The sequence below is a fragment of the Corvus kubaryi genome, unplaced genomic scaffold, assembly GCF_017639235.1.
Source record: "Corvus kubaryi isolate FWS band 111438036 unplaced genomic scaffold, C.kubaryi_AGA036_p1.0 137, whole genome shotgun sequence".
NCBI classification, from domain to species: Eukaryota; Metazoa; Chordata; class Aves; order Passeriformes; family Corvidae; genus Corvus; species Corvus kubaryi.
Window position 1 is genome coordinate 7,252,394 of NW_024580671.1, and position 20,276 is coordinate 7,272,669.

The 20,276-nt window shown below is 39.4% G+C and overlaps 1 protein-coding gene and 1 long non-coding RNA gene across 2 annotated transcripts in view; both read right to left on the reverse strand.

Annotated features, from left to right (window-relative positions):
• LOC121659552 overlaps positions 1-653 on the reverse strand; it is a 2,330-nt gene extending 1,677 nt beyond the window's left edge. Inside the window, exon 1 of the mRNA XM_042017747.1 lies at positions 30-653. Within this exon, the coding sequence (XP_041873681.1) occupies positions 30-596 (567 nt within the window). The 5' untranslated portion in view covers positions 597-653. The remainder of the gene's footprint in view (positions 1-29) is intronic.
• Positions 654-1,484: 831 nt separating this feature from the next.
• Positions 1,485-18,734, reverse strand: LOC121659442. Its single transcript, XR_006014330.1, has 3 exons — positions 17,001-18,734; positions 1,853-1,858; positions 1,485-1,496 (listed from the first exon to the last, which is right to left on the reverse strand). It is a non-coding gene; the product is annotated as an uncharacterized LOC121659442 (long non-coding RNA).
• Positions 18,735-20,276: the final 1,542 nt, after the last annotated feature.

Below are 20,276 nucleotides of genomic sequence, written 5' to 3' on the forward strand. Positions count from 1 at the left end.
GCGGTTGCTTTGCTCTTGGTTCCTTTCTCCTCTGTGACGGTCTGCGTAGAAATGGATGCGGTTGCTTTGCTTTTGGCTCCTTTCTGTGTGACAGTCTGTGTAGACATGGTATTTGCTGCTTTGCTCCTTTTTACCTCCTCCTCAAGCAGACGTTGCACCACACTAAGTAGTGTTTTGTTTCTAAGCATGGTGTACACAATGCAGGCCATAGAGAAAAAAGAGAAGAGAACTGACAAGAAGATTATACCATCCTTAACATCCAGAGGGAACTCAATTTTTTCAAAAACTGCTGTGCCTGGCCTGAAAGGCTGGAAGAAACCACTCTCTACTCCTCCCACCAGGGGCTGGCTGTGATTGTTGAAGAGGTCCCAGACATAGGAGCCCAGACTAGGACAGCCAAACAAAATTGAGTATATATTCCGAATGGTATTCATCGCCTCGCAGGTTATTATGCTATAGACATAATAAACCAATAAAGCAATTCTCATACCATTCCCTGGTTTTAACAGGAGTAATACAACAGGCAGGTAGTTCCCCATGTGAGGAAAAATATAGAGAGCAAGATACAGTACCCATGCAGACCAGCTGAGCACCATGGTGAATAGATTTCTGTTTATACAAAATTGTAATTCTGACTTTTTCTCAGAGCAAGCCCCACGTCGTTGGGCGCCAAATTATGTACTAGTTTGAAAACAAACCAGTGGGAGGCACTAAGTCAGAATAACAATTTAATGGAAATTAAAGAAAAGGGGAAAAAAAAGGTAAAAGAAAACACTGTCAAACTGACAGAGTCAAGGTACAACCTGACACCCTGTTAGGCAGGGTGGTGGTAGCAGTCTGGTAGAATGGTGGCTGCAGTCCTCTGAAGCGGTGATCCTGTAGTAAAACAGTCTGCTCTTCCTCAGGAAGTCCAATGGTGGCTGTGTAGCTCCTGCCCTCTGGAAATCCAGTGGGAAGCCGGTGTCTCTGGTGTTCAGCCTCAGATTATATCCACGATGGGATGCTTGGTTCCTCCCTCTGGGCGGAGCATCTCACAATGGGGTAACGAGTCATGAGGCCAAGTGTTGATTAGGCTCATTAACAGGAGAATAGTCCGGAGGGAGTTATCTCTGAGTCAGGCGGCAGGACAATGATGGGCAATTAACAGAAAGATAGTCTGGGGGGAGGAGGCAAGGAAACACTGCCCCACCTGGTTTCAACGGCTCCTGAGGATGGTAATAGAATACACTGCAACCCAGGACACACCTCAAGACCAAAAGCAGACCTATAGGTCTTGTCATTCATCTCTATGTCAGCTATTTCCTAGCTTATGTCCGGCCTCCAGAATAATAAAGAGCAGAGTTTACTGCCCAGATTTCTGAACAAGAGACACAGTAACAACAGAGGGTTTGAGTCTATAAAATTTGTTTTCTTTCCATTTTCTAACTCTGAAAACAAGCAAATAATAACTTCTTATAATGCATTTCTGAATAGCTCAAATCAGAACAGTCAAAAATCTTTCATGCTGCAGCTTGTACAAAATCCCCCTGAAAGCAAGCATGCCAGAATGGTACACAATATTCTATTAAATTTGTATCTAAGTCAAGTCACTTATTTTCACTTGCTTATTTTTTTGCACTAGCCTGATTTTTTTTATAGAAGTACACTGGGCAGTTATGTTATTTTTCCATGAAGACATTTAAAATCTATACAGACTCATTGGTGCAGAATATTTTTTTTTTTTCTTAGGATAGGTTGCATCAGCATTTTGCTGTATTCAAAATTTTTTCCTCATAGCTCCCAGCTTACAAAGTGAAGGAGGAACTGCCACCTGTTGGGTCACAAGATATAGGAAACCATTCATGGAAATCACTCCTTCCTGCAAGGACTCATCCATAGCTCTGGTTTAAATTTTGTCAATCAGCAAAGGTGATTGAGGGACTGGAGCATTTCTTCTATGACGAAAGGCTGAGACCTGTTCAGCCTCAGGAAGAGATGACTGAGAGGGGACTTCATCAATTTCTGTGAATATCTGAAGTGAAGGTGTCAGAGGATGGAGCCAGGCTCTCCTCAGTGGTGCCCAGCAATAGGACAAGAGAAAATCTGCAGAAACTGATGCACATCATGAAGAACATCTTAACTCTGCAGGTGACCGTGCAGGTGACCGGAACAGATTACCCAGAGAGGTTGCGGAGTCTCCCTCATGGGAGATATTCAAGAACAGTCTGCATGAAATCCTGTGCCATGTGCTCTTGGATGACCCTGCTTGAGCAGGGAGGCTGGACCAGATGACCCACTGTGGTTCTTTCCAAACTTATTCATTCTGTGGTTCTGTGAATCTGGGCTTTCAGTGTGCCATCAAGCAAGACTGAACCAAGAATTTAATCTAGAGAAGCATTTAGTTCCATGCTTTGTCTTTTTTAAAACAAAAGGGAAGCTAACAGCAGAATCAGGAATTCAAACTACTGCCAATTTTGTTCATATTCTGCTCTGGCAGCAGCTGCAATTCTATGCTTTTTCATTTTGAGCGTTTGTGACCAAGCTGCAATTGAATCCTAGATTGTTAGTAAAATGTCTATTCATAAATGCGCACCTTCAGTATTGTTAAATTGCCAATAGGTGCTTTAGATTTCTACTTGGAACTTTATGTGTATTATAGAAATAGTATGCTCATAGAGGATAAAAGCACTATTGGTGCATAGAGCTGTAACGATTCCAGAGAAATAAAAAACTGTCTGGGAGCCACAGCTCATAAAGGTGCTAAAAAGCAGAATCACTAAAAGTTACAGAAAAAACAGCAGAACTGTGATACCTATGGAGGTATTTTTCTATAGAATTGAGAATGTGGAGCAGAATCTTCTTTAGACTCTCTAAACCTACTATGCACAACCTTTTCACCATTCACTTCTGCATAAAATAAGGGTATATTTTACTCTGCAAACAATCTGTGATGAGCAGAGTCCTCAGTTAATACCTCTTGTCAGTGTGCAAAATGACAACCAGTCAAAGGTAAGTATCTATGGGGCAGAGAGGACGTGAGGGCAGGAGTCAGAATGTGCAACTAATTTATTATTCCAAGGATGTCACACAGTCTCATAATATTTAGCACTAAATCCAGTTTTGATAGTATGGGATTTTTTTAAAGGAAACTTTCCAGGGAATTAAAATGTCCCCTTGCTTTCTGCTAAGTAAAAAATACTGATTTAGTCAGATGTTCCTTATTTAAATATAATCTTCTTTCTCTTTCTCCACTCTCTCACCTATGTGAGAGACTGAAATGTTAATGGTTAATGACTCAAACAATCGGCCATTTGCAAAAGCAGTGGGTGCTTTGCTGACAACGTGCAAGCAAACAGCCCAGGTGCAGAGGGTGTGAGCACCAGAGGATGACCACCAGAAATCACCCTCTGTTTAGCAAGAAGCTGGGATTTGAGCCAGGTAACGGAAGAAGTTGATAAGAAGAAAATTTCATAGTTGATATGTTTAATAAGTAGACCCTTGTACTTTTTTTGGTATTTCACTGTATATGTAATTATATGCAGGACTAATTAGCAATGGCCCAGTTGTGCCTCAAGGCAGACTTTCAAAAGATACCAGTACCCAAACTGGGGCCAAATTTTCAAAACAGCTGTGTTCTCACATAGATGCAGATAAATTGTGTCAACATCAACATCAAGTATCAGCATTCAAACACATTAAAATTAACAACGATAATTGAAACAGATATAAAAATATAAATAAAAATACATGTGCAGAGATGAACAAGAATTTTAATGTAGATATTTAGCACTGAATCTTATCCATCTTAGATCTTAGATTAATATGTGGTCAAAAAGTCAGTATATTTGCTACGTAAAACTTGTATGTGAAGAGGGAACATAGTATTTTTGCAACTGAATGTAGTAACTAGATTTGGAATCCTTGAAATAATCACATTTAGAGAATTTATTTCTCAGTAGAGGAAATTTTAAAAACATTAGAAAGTGTATTGAAAGAAACTTCAGTATGGTGCATGAAAACATTTGGGAACAATTTGTAAAGTCCTAAAGCACTCTTTGTCTAAGCTGGGAAGCTAAGCTAAAAGAAAAATATTTATTTAAAGATTATACTAGTAAAACAGAAAGCCATCTGACTGAAAAATAAATATTTAATTTAATTATAACTTCACTTATCAGACTAGTCGTTATAGTTTTGACTACTACATTGGAATTTGCTTGTATGCTTTCTTACTAAACCAGTATTATCAGCATCAATGAGTTCAGTCTTGTTTATAAAATATAAGCAATTATTTTTTATAAATTTCAATCTTTGTATTCCAGTTAAGTCGTTGATCTTGAAAAGAATAACCAAGCTACATGTTACTCCTTTGCAGATGCAAGTGTAAGACATCTTAGAATATTATTTGACTTAAAAATCTATTGGTGGAGAAATGGTAGTTGATGATTGATTAACAAATTAACATTTCCCAAGTTAGACCAGGAAATCTATTAGAAATAATGATTAAAAGAAGCTGCATACTAATAGCTGACATAGTCATGAAGGCTCTTCCAAAATACTAAGAAAATTGCTTCAAATCTTTCTATACAACGATCTTAATCTTGACTGAATTAAGGCATTTTATAACAGAAATCTGTTTTAGTCATGGGGCATCACTTGCTTTACTCAGGCTTGTCATCGTCTCCAGCATTACCACAAATTGTATAATGCAGAATCCCAGAGAGGGAACTATCCTAGCATTGTCCAATACAGACACTGTGATACCTGTTTGGGTTTGTACTACTAGAGTACAGTGCAGAATGGTGACATTGTTGTAATATTGGCAGAGTGAGAGAAAAATATTTACTATCCAGTCTCATCAGTAATGTAACAGAGGGATGAGACAACTGATATCTCAGTGTGTTTTAGCTATCATTCAAAATGATCAAAGGTAAGTAAGAACTAGGGTACCATGATATCACCAATTAGTCTGCAAAATCCAGTGCAGAACTTAGAAACTGAGTGGTGGTGAAAGGAAGGTACAAGTTTCCTGTGGATAGACCTTAAAATCATGCTTTTGTCTAGCTTCTATACACTGGAATTTATACATTGAAATGAGACTCAAAATAAGTGAATTTACAAGTGGATGTACTTTCCACTGTTATTCACTTCTTTTAGGCATCTTAGGTGTGAATCCATTTGTCTAACTTTAGATTTCTACATCACAGATGTCTTATCAGACTAGGCTCCATGGAGAAGAAAAAACCAAATACTTTTTCGGGGCACCTCATCTGTTCTAGACTTTAGGATAAGATTAATTATACACAAACTGCTTATTTTTCTCCATTACATTTTCTCAATTACAAAAGGGAGCGAGTTCAGATGTATACACCTTCATTGTAGACATATGCATTTGGTAGGATGAATTCCACCTTTTCTGTGTTTTATAAAGAAGGAGAAAACAGCAGGAAAATCCTCTTCTTGTTTCACTGATGAGCATGCATGAGGCACTGTGTCATTAAGGAATTGGTCCTCTAGTAAAAGCAAAACATAGCGTTAGCTTTCCATGTAAATGAAGCTTCAGTAAAAAGGATGGGTTACTGAACTTGCATTAATACACTGAACAGTGACAATGAGCAAATGCCACACTGTAGAGCAAGGACCTTGCTTTGACTGAATTACAGAAAAGGTGTTACATGTGAAGACTTTTTTGAAAGTGGGCTCCTCTAGCCATGTTTTTTTTCTATAGAGTTGCACAAGAAAATTTTTTGTCCACACAGCCATTTGGTACAGGTGGGAAGAATATAATTTTTCTTTATTGGCATGGAATCCCAGGTCATTTTCAGTATTATTTAGCCTCTGAGAGTTTCTCTGCTCAAAATATAAAAGCATTATAGTCTTCTGATTTTTTTTTTCATTACTGATACCATTACTGACAATATGAAGCATAAGGATTATGTCAGATCAAATTTCTGCATATTTTGTGTTCTGGATCATATTGTTCAAAAACCTATTCAGCCTGCTCCAGGATTGGCCAAGGTCAGAAAATAAGCAGTCTGGGTTCCTTATGTGCTCCTGTTCTGGCGATGGTTTCACATTTGAGAGAATGTAGTGGCTCTTGGTGCATGCCAGAGAGTAGCTCAGAGCCACTTGCAAACTGCTCTCAAGGCTGTATCTTCAGAACAGAATTGACATCTGTTTTATTTCCAAAATCCAATTGTAATCCTTACATGGGTTCAAAAATGACAGATGAATCATCGAAATAGAAATCATCCAAGGTAATTTTCAGCCTGGAGAAGAGAAGGCTCTGGAAAGACCTTATAGCACCTTCCAGCACCTAAAGAGGACTACTGGAAGGCTGGAGAGGGACTTCTTACAACATGATGCAACAATACTATAACAGGTAATTTTCTTCTTCAAACTGAGTATTGGTTTATATTAGATATTAGGAGGAAATTCTTTATTATGATGCTGGTGGAACATTGGAGCAGGGAAGCTGTACATGCCCCATCCCTGGAAGTGTTCAAGGACAGGATAGGGCTCTGAGCCTGGTCTAGTGGTAGGTGTCCCTACCCATTAGGTGGGGACTGGATCTCTGGGGTCCCTTCCAACCCAAACCATTCTGTGATTTTATGATTAGCCTAAAAAAGTACCCATTCTGGGTTTTGAAAGTTCCTCAAGTTTCTGGAAGAGTATTCTGGGGAAGTAGCAGCATATGACTGCTCTATCCTTGCAGGCTATAGGACTATGGTATGGCTTGTGTCAAAAATTAGGTAAAGTGGAGGAGGAGTCCTAGATGCCCAGACCCCAGGTTGTCCCAGAGAGCTTCACACATTGACAGTCTCACATGTTTTTACTGATCACCTCCACTGGGGCTACACAACAGAAGATTAGGGTTGCTTGTACTGATCCTGTGCCATGCAAAAGAAGTATCTCAGGGACACGCATAAAAAGAGAATTCTCAGCGAGCTGTTCTAGGTCTGCCGTATTCATATCAGAGGCATGGCAACAGAACAGCAGAATTAGGCTTGCTGTTTTTAAAATTACTATAAATAAAAGCTAAATACTGTCAATTTCTTTTGTAAACTAGTAACTGTGGACCTGAATGACAAAAACTCAGCCAGACTTTAAACACCTATGTTCCTATCAATTTCAAGTCATGCTGCTAAGTCACACTATTTGATTAAGTGTTCTGAGTTAATTAAAAGTGATGGGAAAGATAGATTTTTTTTTTGTCCAATAGTGTCAGCCTCTCTTTCAGCCAACCAAATTATAAATGGTTGAGCATGTTATTCAACCTCCTACAAGCTGTCACTCAACTTGAAGAAATGCCATTTTTTCCCAACAATAACTTGTGATTCTTGGACATATGGTGTCTCCTGCTATAATTGCATTTGATCTTGATAAAGGCCAAACCATTAAAGATTATTTTTTTTCAGGAAAAAAATAGCCCAAAAGAAAGGTAATGTTTGTTGGAATGATACACCAGTATCATCAGGGTGTCAAAGACTTAAATATTTGAGACAAAATCGTGTCAGGTAGAGATGAAGATTTTCAGCTTACTCTTCTGATTTTAAAAAGCGTGGTTTTTTTCTTTTCCTAGAGTATGTTGAAATTCATTGGCTCTGAAGATGTGTTTGTATCAGGACTGGATGGGTTTTTTCCTTGTAAATGGGTCTAGAACAGAGTGTTGCCTTTGCCTTGAAAACAAAGTCTACAGTTGATATGTTTTCCTGATGATGTGACCTGAATCACACAGACACATAAGATTTCATTTCCAACTACAAATAGTCTTCACAGTCTCTATGTAAAATGCCTTGTGTAGATGATTTCAAAATGAGTGTATCTGGTCTGGCTGAGATGGAGCTAATTTTCCCCATAGCAGCCTTCACAGTGCTGTGCTTCGTATTAGTAGGTAGAAAGGTGTTGACAACACACCAGTGTTTTAGCTACTGATGGGCAGTGCTGGCACAGCATCAGCAATATCTCTCCAACATTCTTCCCCCACTCCCTGAACAGTAGATTGGGGGTGGGCAAGATCTGGGAAGGGGACGCAGCTTGGATCACTTGCCTCAACTGACTGAAGGAATTTTCATACCATATGCTGTCTGCTCAAATAAAAAAGTTAAGTAAAGGGAGCTGGAAGTGGAGAGCTTTCGTTATTTGCAACATTTGCCTTCTCAAGCAGCTGTTTCACATACAGAAGTGCAGCTTCCCAGGAATTGGCCAGACATCATTTGCTGATGGGAAAGTAGAGAAGAAATTCTTTTTTTTTCTTCCTTTCTTATGCCCACAACTTTTCACTTTTAGTTTAGTAAACTGCTTTAGCATGACCTATACATTGTTTCCTGTCTTATTTTCTCTCCTCTCTCCAGCTGAGAAGGAGTGATGGAGTGTCTTGTTGAGCACCTGGTGCCCAGCTAAGGTCAACCCATGACAATGAGTCACAGAGCAGGGTTTTTAAAACAAAAGCATGTACTGCTAGCAAGTCTTGGTGATACTATAAACACAAATACTGTGGGTTTTCTTGTTTTGACTTAGCATACTAGTTCTCATTCATGTCTTTAATTTTTTTTGGTGCAGGACACATTTGAATCATTAGGCAGCACTAGTGTGACAGAAGAGTTCATGGCTTTTGAAAGATTTGTTAGTCATTCAAAAATTATACCCCCATGTGTGATTCTTCTGGATGATTGATGTCACAACATTTCTGCTTGTAGTCTTAAAAAAAAGCACCCAAAGACAATGTTCTGCCTGTCCTTAATTAATCTTTAAATCCTTCAATGGGGTTGACCTAACTTACAAAGTCGCTTGCTTGCTGTGTGGCTGTAATATCCGATGGCTATAACAATACAATTGTTAATCTTAAAAGTGAAGTTTATGTACAGAAAACCAGCAACTGGTCCGTGATTTTAGAACTCGCTTCCATGACAGATCATAACTACCTCAAGCTTCACCATTACTGTTATATGTTAAACCTACTTTTTATCCTAACTTTATAGTAACAATGTCATAAAATAACTTCTCTGAAGTGGGAAAAGCTTCAGAGATTTTTCTCTATGTGTTTAATATGCAAAGTATGACTTTATGATATGAAATGAATTGAATTTTGGCTCAAGAAGTTTGTATTTTGGACAGCAGAAAATGTCTTATTAATTAAACTGAATGCAGAAAAATGTATTGATGGAAAAGCAGGGTAGGTCTGGGGTAGAAGAAATGCTGTAGTGTCCCTCAATCTTTTGAGAAGGCTAAGGAGGAGACCTGGACAACCCACACATTGTTTTTCTCATTCTACCTGGCATCTTTATTGAAGTCAAGTTGTTTCATAAGAACAGAGCAGAGGCTGCTGTATGTCTTCCTGAAGCCAAAGAACAGATCCTAAAAAAGGAAATTCTTTCCCTGAAATGAGGTCAGGAATGTTATGAAAACACATCATTTTTTATTGGCACAAAAATCTTGTTTCAGGGTGAGAGGTTGCAGAAGATGTCTTGGTCTTGTGTCTTAGAGATTCAGCCTTAGGAAGATAGATGGGAAGTCTCAGGTGGAAGGCTGAGTGAGACCAACTGGCAAAGACAGCTGGGTGTGAGCCAGCAGTGGCTGCTGTGATGCCAGGATAGAAGCATAGGGAGCTTGCCAAAGAGGGAGGTGCAGCTTCTCAAAGACAACCTTCCCCAGCTTGGCATCTGTGGCCTTCCCTTTTCAGAAGAGAAAAATTAATTTATGATGGGTTGGAGTTTTGTGTGACTCATTCTTTTAGATCCATCAGGGGAATTCTTCGGAAAGGGTCAGGGACCCAGCTGATGCTCTTTTAGTCAGATGGGGAATAGTTCCTGAGAAGGATAGTGGATGTTACTTGGCTGCATCTCAAAACCTCTGGGAAAAGCAGATTCAGCCAGTAGAAAAAGAAAGGACTGAGGATTTAAGGGAGCAGTGCCTCTATTGTCATGTAATGCTGAATTGCCAGAATAAAACTCGATTTTCATCATATTTTACAATGCACTGATTGTATGGAATCTATCAGTGCAACAATAAGTTATGCCTTCATCCTGATTATAGCACATTTTGTATAAGTGACTAAATGAGAGGCTAAAATTGCTGTGGCATAGGGATTTATATTACAATAGATATTTTTGCATAATGCTATGGTGATGCTTCAGCTTTCCCTGACATCCACATCTTTAGAATCTCCTGTCAAAGGATTCTGAATAAATACTTCCACTAGAGGAGGACAGCATTGACAAGATGGGAGTAAAAGAGATGCAAAAATAGACAAGCCTATAGGTCCTAGGAGCTATATTAGGTAAAAATACGTAAAAGAAAAATGGGAGAACCATCTTAATGCCATTATAATTTGGAATTTCTGTGTACAAGAGATAAAAAAAAGGAGAAAGGAGAAAGATTAGAAGTCCGAATTTTCAATGTAGGAGTACTCACAGACATGCCTCTCTTCAGGAATGCATTTCCTTTGATTGTTACTGTTTGTTTTCAAACCAGCAAGACACCTGAACACTTAAAATTTGTGGGTTTAAACACAATCCTTCTCCAAACTCTTTCCAGTAGAAAATACTTTTTTCTGCTCTTCTCCGGAAGACCTGTCTAAGACATGAAAATTTTTAAACATTTATCACACTTCCTGAAATATATCTAAAATCCCCACTATTGAGTAATTAGAGCAGTAGTGAACATTTAGATGCAATTAAGAAGATGAGAACTTTGTCATGATAATTAGTCCAGCATTTTGCAATACAGGGGGAAGGGAAGGGAAGGGAAGGGAAGGGAAGGGAAGGGAAGGGAAGGGAAGGGAAGGGAATCTTGTCCTGGAAGAGGTCCTGTGATGTCCTGTCTTTAGGGAGCTTGTAATCAACTGGCAGCTGTAGTGTTGTTTGCAATAGCCACCCCTCCATCTGGAGCTTTGGCAGTTTTAAAATAATTAAATATAAATTGACCTAGAAAGTAAGAAACAGAGAAGTTTTCAGACTGGTGATTAAGGGAGTCACCTGAGAGAAAGGATGCCTGGATTTTGGACACTACTGGATGCAGGTTTACCAAAATGGGTGCATTAAATTGCGGGGAAATAAGCAGCGCGGTATCTGCTCTCCTCAGGAAAAAGGAAATACAAGCTGATGGTGTGCTAGAGGATGTTAGCCACATACGCAAGCAACAGAAAGTAGACCTTGTTTTCAGCTTTTGGAGATGAACAGAGACATTTCTCAGATCTCTGACTTTGTACTGAAATGAGAAGTGTGTGCAGTGAATCCAAGCTCCATCTACATAGGGAGCAGCGGTCACTTGAGCATAGCTGATCAACTACTTCAAAGCTTTACAGCATGTCTTTCCTCCTGAAAGTTGGCTATTGACAATAGTAATAGCTGGCAGGATCTAACTGTTCAGAATCACTGGCACATCACCAAGAAACAGAAAGACTGCTTAGAGTGGATTTGGATGTATTGTAAACGAAGCAGAATATATAATGCCTTAAAGTCAAGGACAACTGTTCTTTCTGCAGAGGAGCTAGATGAGGCAAGAAGGACTTATACAACCACTTGAAATTATAAACATTCACAGCTAATAAGAAAAGAAGCCCAGAAGCAATGAAATTTGAGATTAGCCAGGCAGCAATTATCCCAGTAATAATACGGTATATGTTTCTTCTTTGCTGCTCTTGTGTGGATTACAAACGGTTTCTAAAGCAGAGCTGGATAAGCCTGGGAATATTGTACTTATACTCAGTTTAGGAGCCAGCAGGAAAATCTACAGGGACTTCAAATCTCACTGAGGTCCTTGCTCAGCCTTATAGACAGGAAAAAATAGCAACAAAACATTAAAAGCTTAACAAGGAAGAAATAAAACCTGAGAAAAAAAAACTTCCTGTATTTTCCCTGTTGAGCTTGCTTATTAAGTGGACCAGATCCTTCATTTCTGTGTCCCCACTCTAATGACCTAACAGCCTGCTTCTTCTGCATTGTCTTTTACTGTATTTATATAACTACTTAAAGAAAAAAAACCCAGAAAACTGACTTCGTCTCCTTCAACAGAATATTCACCAGAATAATCTGTTACTGTCTTCCCTTTAGCTTTTCCTTTGCTTTATCATCAAAGTGCTATAATGTGCTACACTACGATCTAGGTACCATGTCAACTTATTTTTGTCCTGTCTTTACTGATGAAGAAATATTTCCCATCTCATTTAGTTTTCCTATTGCTAAAAACCAATTTATCTTCCCTCCAGTCTGGAAAACAGAAATAATTGTATTGATCAACCTTGGAAAATCTGAAATGACATGTTGTTACATGTCACGTGAAAAGGGGAGATTTCTTCGACCCTTAGTATTCAATCTGTCTGTCAGTGTCCCAAGTAAGGCATGACCCTTGTGCCCAACCAGTCTGTCAGTGTCCCACTACGGGGAGCCTTCACTGAATAGTCCTGCTGGATTGGAGGGTAGTTGGACTGACTTAATTAGGAATACAAAGAAACAGCATAAGAGCCCTCAGCAGGTCTTCCCACTTTATGACTCAGTGGGTCTTCTACTTTATTTGAGTTACCTGCTGCTGGCAACTGCCAGCACCCGCGAAGGACTTGCACCAACAGTCTACAGAGTAACAGCCTTTATTAACATAAAGATGTGAAAGATTAAGGTTCAAGAATTGTTGGTGATGGTATCTGACTGCAAAACCACATTCAAACAATACACAGACAAGCTCTGATCCCCAGCAAAAGTATTTAGTGTTCACAGAGTGCGATTCTTACCCAACAGGTGTCTTTATGGGGGAGAAGACAGGTTCAGCCTGTTGACTGATCCCAGTAGTCAGACAATGGAGTCTTCCCTAACTTTCTCCCGTTTTCAACTTACTTTTATATTAATTCTTTAACTGGAGCTTGAGTGACTCTAGTCATACATACCTTTGTTGCTGATTGATGTAAAATTCACTTTGCTCTTAAAAATATAGTCAATAAAATATAGAGCACTTCCTCAGTGAGGGTTGGTTGTACCTTGGAGGTGGGTAACTTTGGGATGGAGATGTGCATTAATATTACAATTATGCTGTAAATGAGCCAAGTTTATCTGAGGAGAGTTATTTTATTGCATAGGTTGGTTCAGCAGCAAGACATCTTCTCTCTATCTCTCCTTGTTGACAGTTATTGTGCAGTTTATTGGCTGCAAAGCACCATCGAGTTCCCTTCCCTGCACGGATTTCAACAGAGCCTGGCCGTGGTGCTTCTACTCTGCTCCACCCTCCATTCCATCCCCCTTAGCAGGTGCTTGCAGCTACAGATTGTGTGTCTGGGGAATCATCATGGAATAGGTTCCAAGCATGCCAACCACATTCCATCCAGGGAGTAGTATCTGTATTTTACCCTATAAATTCCATATTGTTATAATTTCTGTTAGGATGTGAACATAACTTCTCAGTTTCCTCTGATTTTACACCCAGCCATCTTTCCTCAACGTCTATAAAGGTAAAAATATTTGGTTTGGAGAATTCTAATCCCAGTATCAACCAATCTAAAAGTTTTAATCTAAAAGTCATCATATTGCACTGAAAAATGGAACTTTTTTTTTTTTCCTGATGAAAATTGTGAATCTAAGCAATATTTCATTTTCTTTTTGGCCTGTAAGCTTTGGAGTTTAAAGGCTGTGGAATTTTGAATGGGTGTGCATTTGACTGCAAATATTTTGACAATTTTCTGGTATTATACTTGGTAGAAATCACAGCATCTGAATTTGTAATCAATGAAAAGTGCTGAAAACACAACAAAATGAGCAAAAGTCAACAGATGCCGAATACAGATGGAAAGGAATTGGCACACTGCCTAACACCTCATACCTATTATTGAGTAGCTATTTTGTCTTTATTTCCTTGTTTTCCTCTTAACAAGATTGCTCTGCCAGCCTTGTAAATCACATATAACCAGAGGTTACATGGCATTAAGGTCCCTCAGAGTTTAGTGCTCAGCTACTTCCCTGGGGCTCAAGGAGGGAGCACTGCCCACCTAAGGGCTGTGCCAGGAGTCCCCTGTGCTGCCATGGGACACCCTGCAAGGGTTGAGGTGCTGCCACAGCCCCTGTGTCGGTTTGTCTGTTGCTGCATTTCACTGCCTAACATATCAGCATAGCCTGATGCAACTTTCAGTGTTGCACTGATTCACCAAGGAGTGGTAAATGAGGACTCCAAGGCTTGGATATGAGCTGTTGTAATGAACGAGATTATCACTATTAGAGCCAAAATGGACAGATATGTCCCTCTTCTCTTACTTAAATATATGTGATTAATACTTTTCAGCCTCTTAGAGAGCTTATTCTTTGCCACTCGGACACAAAATAAAAGTTGGTTGATTTGTCAGTATTTATTAAATCCCCAAAGAAGTAACTGTCTAGAAAGTTTAACAGCAATAAGGGGCTGAGTGTGGGCTTTGAGTTTCCTCCGAGGAGTAATAATCTGCTCTCCCTTGTGAAGCCTTTCTTAGGAACCTTATAGAACCATGACAGTCAGCTTGCCTTAAATACTGGATCCTACCTGAATGAGACCTACCTCCAGTCTCTAATAATCATTATCAGGAATGTGGTTGTTTTGCTTCAAAATATTAACAATAAATATATTCATAATATAAAAAAAAAATCTTTTGTGTCTCTTAATTCCATCATTAAAGAACTTTAACTTTCACATATTGAAAGTTAAAACTGTGTGAGAAAAAAACCTCACAACGGTATTTAACCTAAAAACAAAAATAAAATTGAGAAGGACCCTGAAGGATATTCAGAAGAACAATACCCCTGACACTCAGACAAGCATTTGGGACACAGCTTTCTATATTTTGCAGTGAGATTACTCCAATCTTGGCTGTTTACTTTTCCTTTCATGTTTTGTGAATTATTAAACGTAGAATGATTTCAGGAGTTCTTTGACTGCTTCTACTTTCTTTTCCACCCTGATAGGCTCATAAGTTCCAATATTTGTTTTTCTGTTTCTAAAAGTAGTGCTTCTAGAGGGAAAAAAAGAAATGAGGTTCATAAAGTTAGCTCTGAAATCTCATTGCCAGTGTCAGTTATAATAAAAATGTCTCCATTACTCCCCAAAACCAGAACAGGGAAGAGGCTCTTAAGCAATAGAATTATATTAACAGAAGAAGCTGCTGAAAGCAGCAACTAATTAGCTTAGGGGTATTGCTGTAATGTATTACAGTGCTCTCCCATAATTTAGACATCTTTGGGTCTTTAAAGATACAAGGACATTCGCTATTTTGTTTCTTGTCAATTTGAAGTCAATGAATGACCACTGACTTACTGAAAACAGCATTTTGCCAATGCTGATGCTTTTGAAAATTTCATCTTTAAAGCTGTGTGGAAGTAATTGGGTAAGCATGCTGGCATGGACTGGGGAAGGAAACCAAATTGCTTTTTAACACCATCTAATGCATCTAATGGGCTGTAATGGACAAGACTTAATTAGAATCTCTAAGGAATTGCTGACCAGAACAAAAGGGACCACTTTACTTTTAAGAAAACAGGTATTAATAGAAAAATAAATGCCAAAAAACCCAACAAAACAAAAATAATGTCAATAACTCTTCAGCATGGACCTCTGGGTACTTAAGAGACTCTAAACTTCTACAAGAAAAGTGTTGCACAGTGTCACCTTTCTGCCAACAACCAGTACAGAACAGGGATGAAACGCATGATTTATAAGATGTAAGGACATCACTCTCTATATTTTCAGGTAGTAAAGCTGTTATGATAAGCAAGTGCAACACCAGAATGCCTAGAAGTATGGTCAGGATGCATACTTTTGCTTTGTAGTTGGAACGTATCCTTGAAAGATTTCATAAAGTCTGAATATTCATTTCTGTTGGGAGAAGCTAAGGACCTTCTGGTAGAGCAAATTTAAATATTTTATTTAAGCTGTTTTGATTTCCTCTAAAATCGATGCCAGCTTGAGATGATGATACACAAGATGATACACAAAATCAAAAATTCCTTTCTGAGAATGTTTTACTATGCCATTTGCCAAATCAAGCACTTCCAGTTCTCATGAGCCTTAGAATAAAATATTCTGGGGTTTAAGCAAAAAGCATATGTCCTATTAGGGATATGCCACTTTCTGTAAAATTGTATTTCAGCTGGTTTCTGAATAGGGCTAGCATATTTCAACAATTTGGCTTGACAATAAAAACCCCCTTCATCTTATATTTTACCGTCCCTAATTTATACCATATAAATATAGTTTCTCTTGTTTAGAAGTAGTCCTATTGAACTAAATTAGCAAATAAAACAGAGCAACAAGAAACACATTAACTGTTTTTCCCCTGGACTTCTCACTGCACTTTCAGCCGCTCAGCCTTACTCATTCTTGGCAATTCTGCAGTCACCCAGTTTTAAGTCAAAGATACCCAACATGCAGACCTTTCCACCTCATGTCTTGCTCCATCATATCCCCAGTTCACATTTCTTCTTTTCATTTACTGAGGATCTTACACCCTTCCCATTGTAAATAAATTCCCAACTGAATGAAAAAAGTGTTCAAATATCAGCGGCAAAAAAGAGAGCCCAAAGAAAATGGAGTCAATCCAACAGGAATGTGATATATATAATCTCTAACTTTCTGTATTTTGTGAAGTTAAAAGGCTTCTCATTGTAATACAATAACACACAATATCTTTGATGGTTTTGTACCTTCAGTGTGGCTATTTACAAGAGAATCATTTTTGACTGGGATCTACAAAGCCTGAATGTCATAGGTACCTACACAATCCTGACACAGTCTGTTGCTGTACATGTCTTTGTACCTTATTCCAGGAGATACACAGATGAATTATCATGGAATCACAGGATGGTTTGGGTTGAAACGGACATTAAAGATCATCTAGTACCGACCCCATGCCATAGACAGGACTACCTTCAACTAGACCAGGTTGCTCACAGACCCATCCAACCTGGACTTGGACACTGTCAGGGTTGGGACATCGACAGCTTGTCTGGGAACCTGTTCCAGTTGTCACAGTAATAACAATAATAACAACAACAAAAACAACAATCACAACGATCAACCTAATATCCAATCTAAATCTCCCCTATTTCAGTTTAAAGCCATTACCCCTTGTCTTATCACTATATGTCCTTGTAAAAAGACCCTCCAACTCTCTTTTCCCCTCTGGATACTGGAAGGTGTGATAAGGTCTCCCTGGAACCTTCTCTTCTCCAAGCTGAGCAACCCCAATTCTTTCAATTTATCTTCACAGGAGAGGTGCTCCAGCCATCTGATCATTTTTGTGGCCCTCCTATGGACCCTCTCCCACAGGTTCATGTCCTTCTTATGCTGGGGGCAAGTATTCCAGTCTGGGTGTGGAATTCTCTTTGAGCAGGTTTGAAGTGGGATTTTCATGCACAGAATGGCCTTAGAGAGTCCTGCCCTGGCCACTTTGGTAAAGTAGTTGTAATAATAATAATAATAGTAATTCACACTTTCTCTTGAATTAAAAACTTTCACATTTTCACTAATTTCACTAACACCATACTTTTCTTCCATTGGTAAATATAGCCAGTGTCACTGAAGTGCTCTATATGTTCTCACCTACTTTACAGAGAGACCAAATAAAAGCAAACTCAAAGGAAAAGGCCACTTTTCAAAATTTTATTGAAGTTTATTTGCTGGAACCTCCAAGAAAATAGAGCTTTTCAATATAAATATTTATGCCATAAACTGAGTCAGATCCTTTTCTTTTTATTATTCTGTCTCTTCTCTACATTTTTTTCTTTTTAAATGATTAGTGGCTTGCAGTGGTTCACACCACTATTTGGGTTGATGGTAGTAAATGATATTATGTCATCATTCTGACAAGACATTTAATATCTCTTCTTATTAATCATCTTCCACCTGTGAAATATTTCATTACTGTGTTTTTCATACATCGTATAAGGTTTTTTCACCAAATGAGAGACAATACTTGATCATTTTTCCCATGACCTAGACAGAAGGCAGTATTTTCATTTCTTATTTTAGTATGAATTGTGTAATGTAATTCATGGAATCAATAGAAATATTCAATACATGAATCAAAAATCAAGTTGTTGTACTTAAGAAAACAAATCCCCAAAAGCTGCATACTCATACCCCCAACAGAATTTATTGAGATAATACATTGCAAAATGCATCCTATTGAGAGCAAAGCTTTTCAAGTGGAGTTGCATATTGATCCTAAAAGAATGAATTTTGTTCTAAATGGTTCTGGTTTCATTTTTAATTTTTTGCTCTGTACATGTCAAAGAGACAAACCCAGAAGCGCATATCCGGTGCCCAACCTGGTGACATGTTTACCCTTAAAATTAATGGCAATGGCTAAAAATTTTAAAAGATTGCAGCCTAACATTTTGTATATCTCTCACTCCAAAAGTGCATCAAATTGACCTCTCAAACTACCAAATGAGCAAAATGCCATTCCAGAAAATGTTTCTAGTAGCTCTAAGAACAGAGCTGCTCTGCCTTGTAATTTTTAGCCAGAATTTAAGGATAGAAAGAACAGTCAGGTGATCCAGCTTAAGCTCTATCAAGAGCACTCTATTTCACCCAAGAGAGAAGCTGCAGTACCATATACTTTTGACATACTGCAAAATCCTTTTTGGACATGGCCCTAGTCATATTTTCTCTCTCTACATTTATGCTGAATTAGAAATTCAAAGTTCAGTGACAGACTGTTTCCTCTGGCATCTCCAAAAACAGTGATTCTGATACATCTCTATCATGGTTTAACATAGTTTGGGTTTGTAGTTAAAGAAGGCTCCATCCATCTCTCACGTAAGTGATTCTTTGCAAAGAGGTGCTTACAGCTTCCTCTAGACCCAATAGAACCAATCAGCTGGCTAGTTTGAATATTGGCAACTTTTTAAAGCCACTTAAGAAGCTTGACACGCCTCTGTGATGCACATTTAAGAACGAACAAACACCGGGAAAGCTCTCTCGCTTCCGGCTTTTGGACAGGTAACTGGGGGCCCGCAGCGTGGCCAGCGGGGCCGGGCCGGGCCCTGCTCGGTGCAGCCCGGCCGGGTCGGCCACGGCACAGCTTGGCTGAGATCTCAGCCGCTTCTGCTCGCTGGACACCCGGCACAGCCCCCTCAGTGCGGGCCGGGCCGGGCCGGCCGGGAGATGGCCGCCCCCGGGGCCCCGCGGCCCTGCTCCACCCGCGGCCCTGCTCCGTGCGGGCGGGCCAGCAGCACGGCTCGGCCAGGCCGGCCCTCACCCAGTGCGGCCAAAATTCATCTGAGGCCGCTGCCCGGCAAAGATCGTGTGACCAACAGCGATAAGCGAATTCCAGCTGCGGGGCCCGGGTGGGATTAACTCTTTTTAATTGAACTCTCTTTAAAACTCTGTAAGTTTCCTCCAGAACAGATGAAGCCCGCAGACATCAATCCTCTCCCAAGTCAGAGGAAAGGGAAGGGTGAAGGCATGTGAAGAAAACACCATAAAGACACCAAAGTCAGTGAAGAAGGAAGAACTGAAACTCCAAGAGAGGAGAAAGAGGAGATGCTTCAAGCCTAGAAGCTGAAATTCTGTTGTAAAGCTATGGAGGTGATGGACTATGACACATCAAAGTACCCGTTTTAATTTTATGAAAGCATGGGGGGGGTGGAGTGTTCAAACTGCATTTGTGAGCAAAAGTATCTGTGCTGAAACAAGCAAATGTTGAAGTATTTGTGATTTGATGAGAAGCTTGAACAGAGAGAGATGAAAGTGATGAAGACCCTTGCTCCCAGGGAAGAAGAAGACCTCTGTTCCTAGAGATGAAGGTGCTCCCAGAGATAGGTGAAGAGAACCTTTGCTTCTGAACAGTTCAGCCTTAAAATGGTACCCCAGTAGCTCAAGATTGAACCCTTGAAAGGAGTTGTGGGGAAAGCTGTAAGACAAGGGAAGGGACTTTCACATGTGAGCAGAGAACTAACCCGGGCAGCTGTCTTGCTGTGATGTGACATTGAAGCCATGAGAGAACTGTTTCTTGTGGAGATGTCTCCATAGCATGAGCAAGAGAGACTCCTCTCCCTAAGAGAACTGAAAAAGGTTATTACAGAGGTGGTAAACTGACTGAAAATCTTGAGGGTTGTCTTTTTACCTTGTCAGTGGCAGAAGGGAGAAAGGTGGGGGGAAGAGAAGCGTTCTGAAGGTTTAGTCTGACTTTTTTTTCTTTTAGTTCTGTTAATAAACTTCTTTATATTCTTTTAAGTTTTGTGCCTGCTTTGCTTTTTCCTAATTCTTACCTCACAGAAGAAAATTGTCACATTGCGCACTAGCTCAAAGAGAGCCTGGAGGTCTAGCCGCAACCCAACTGGTCCTAG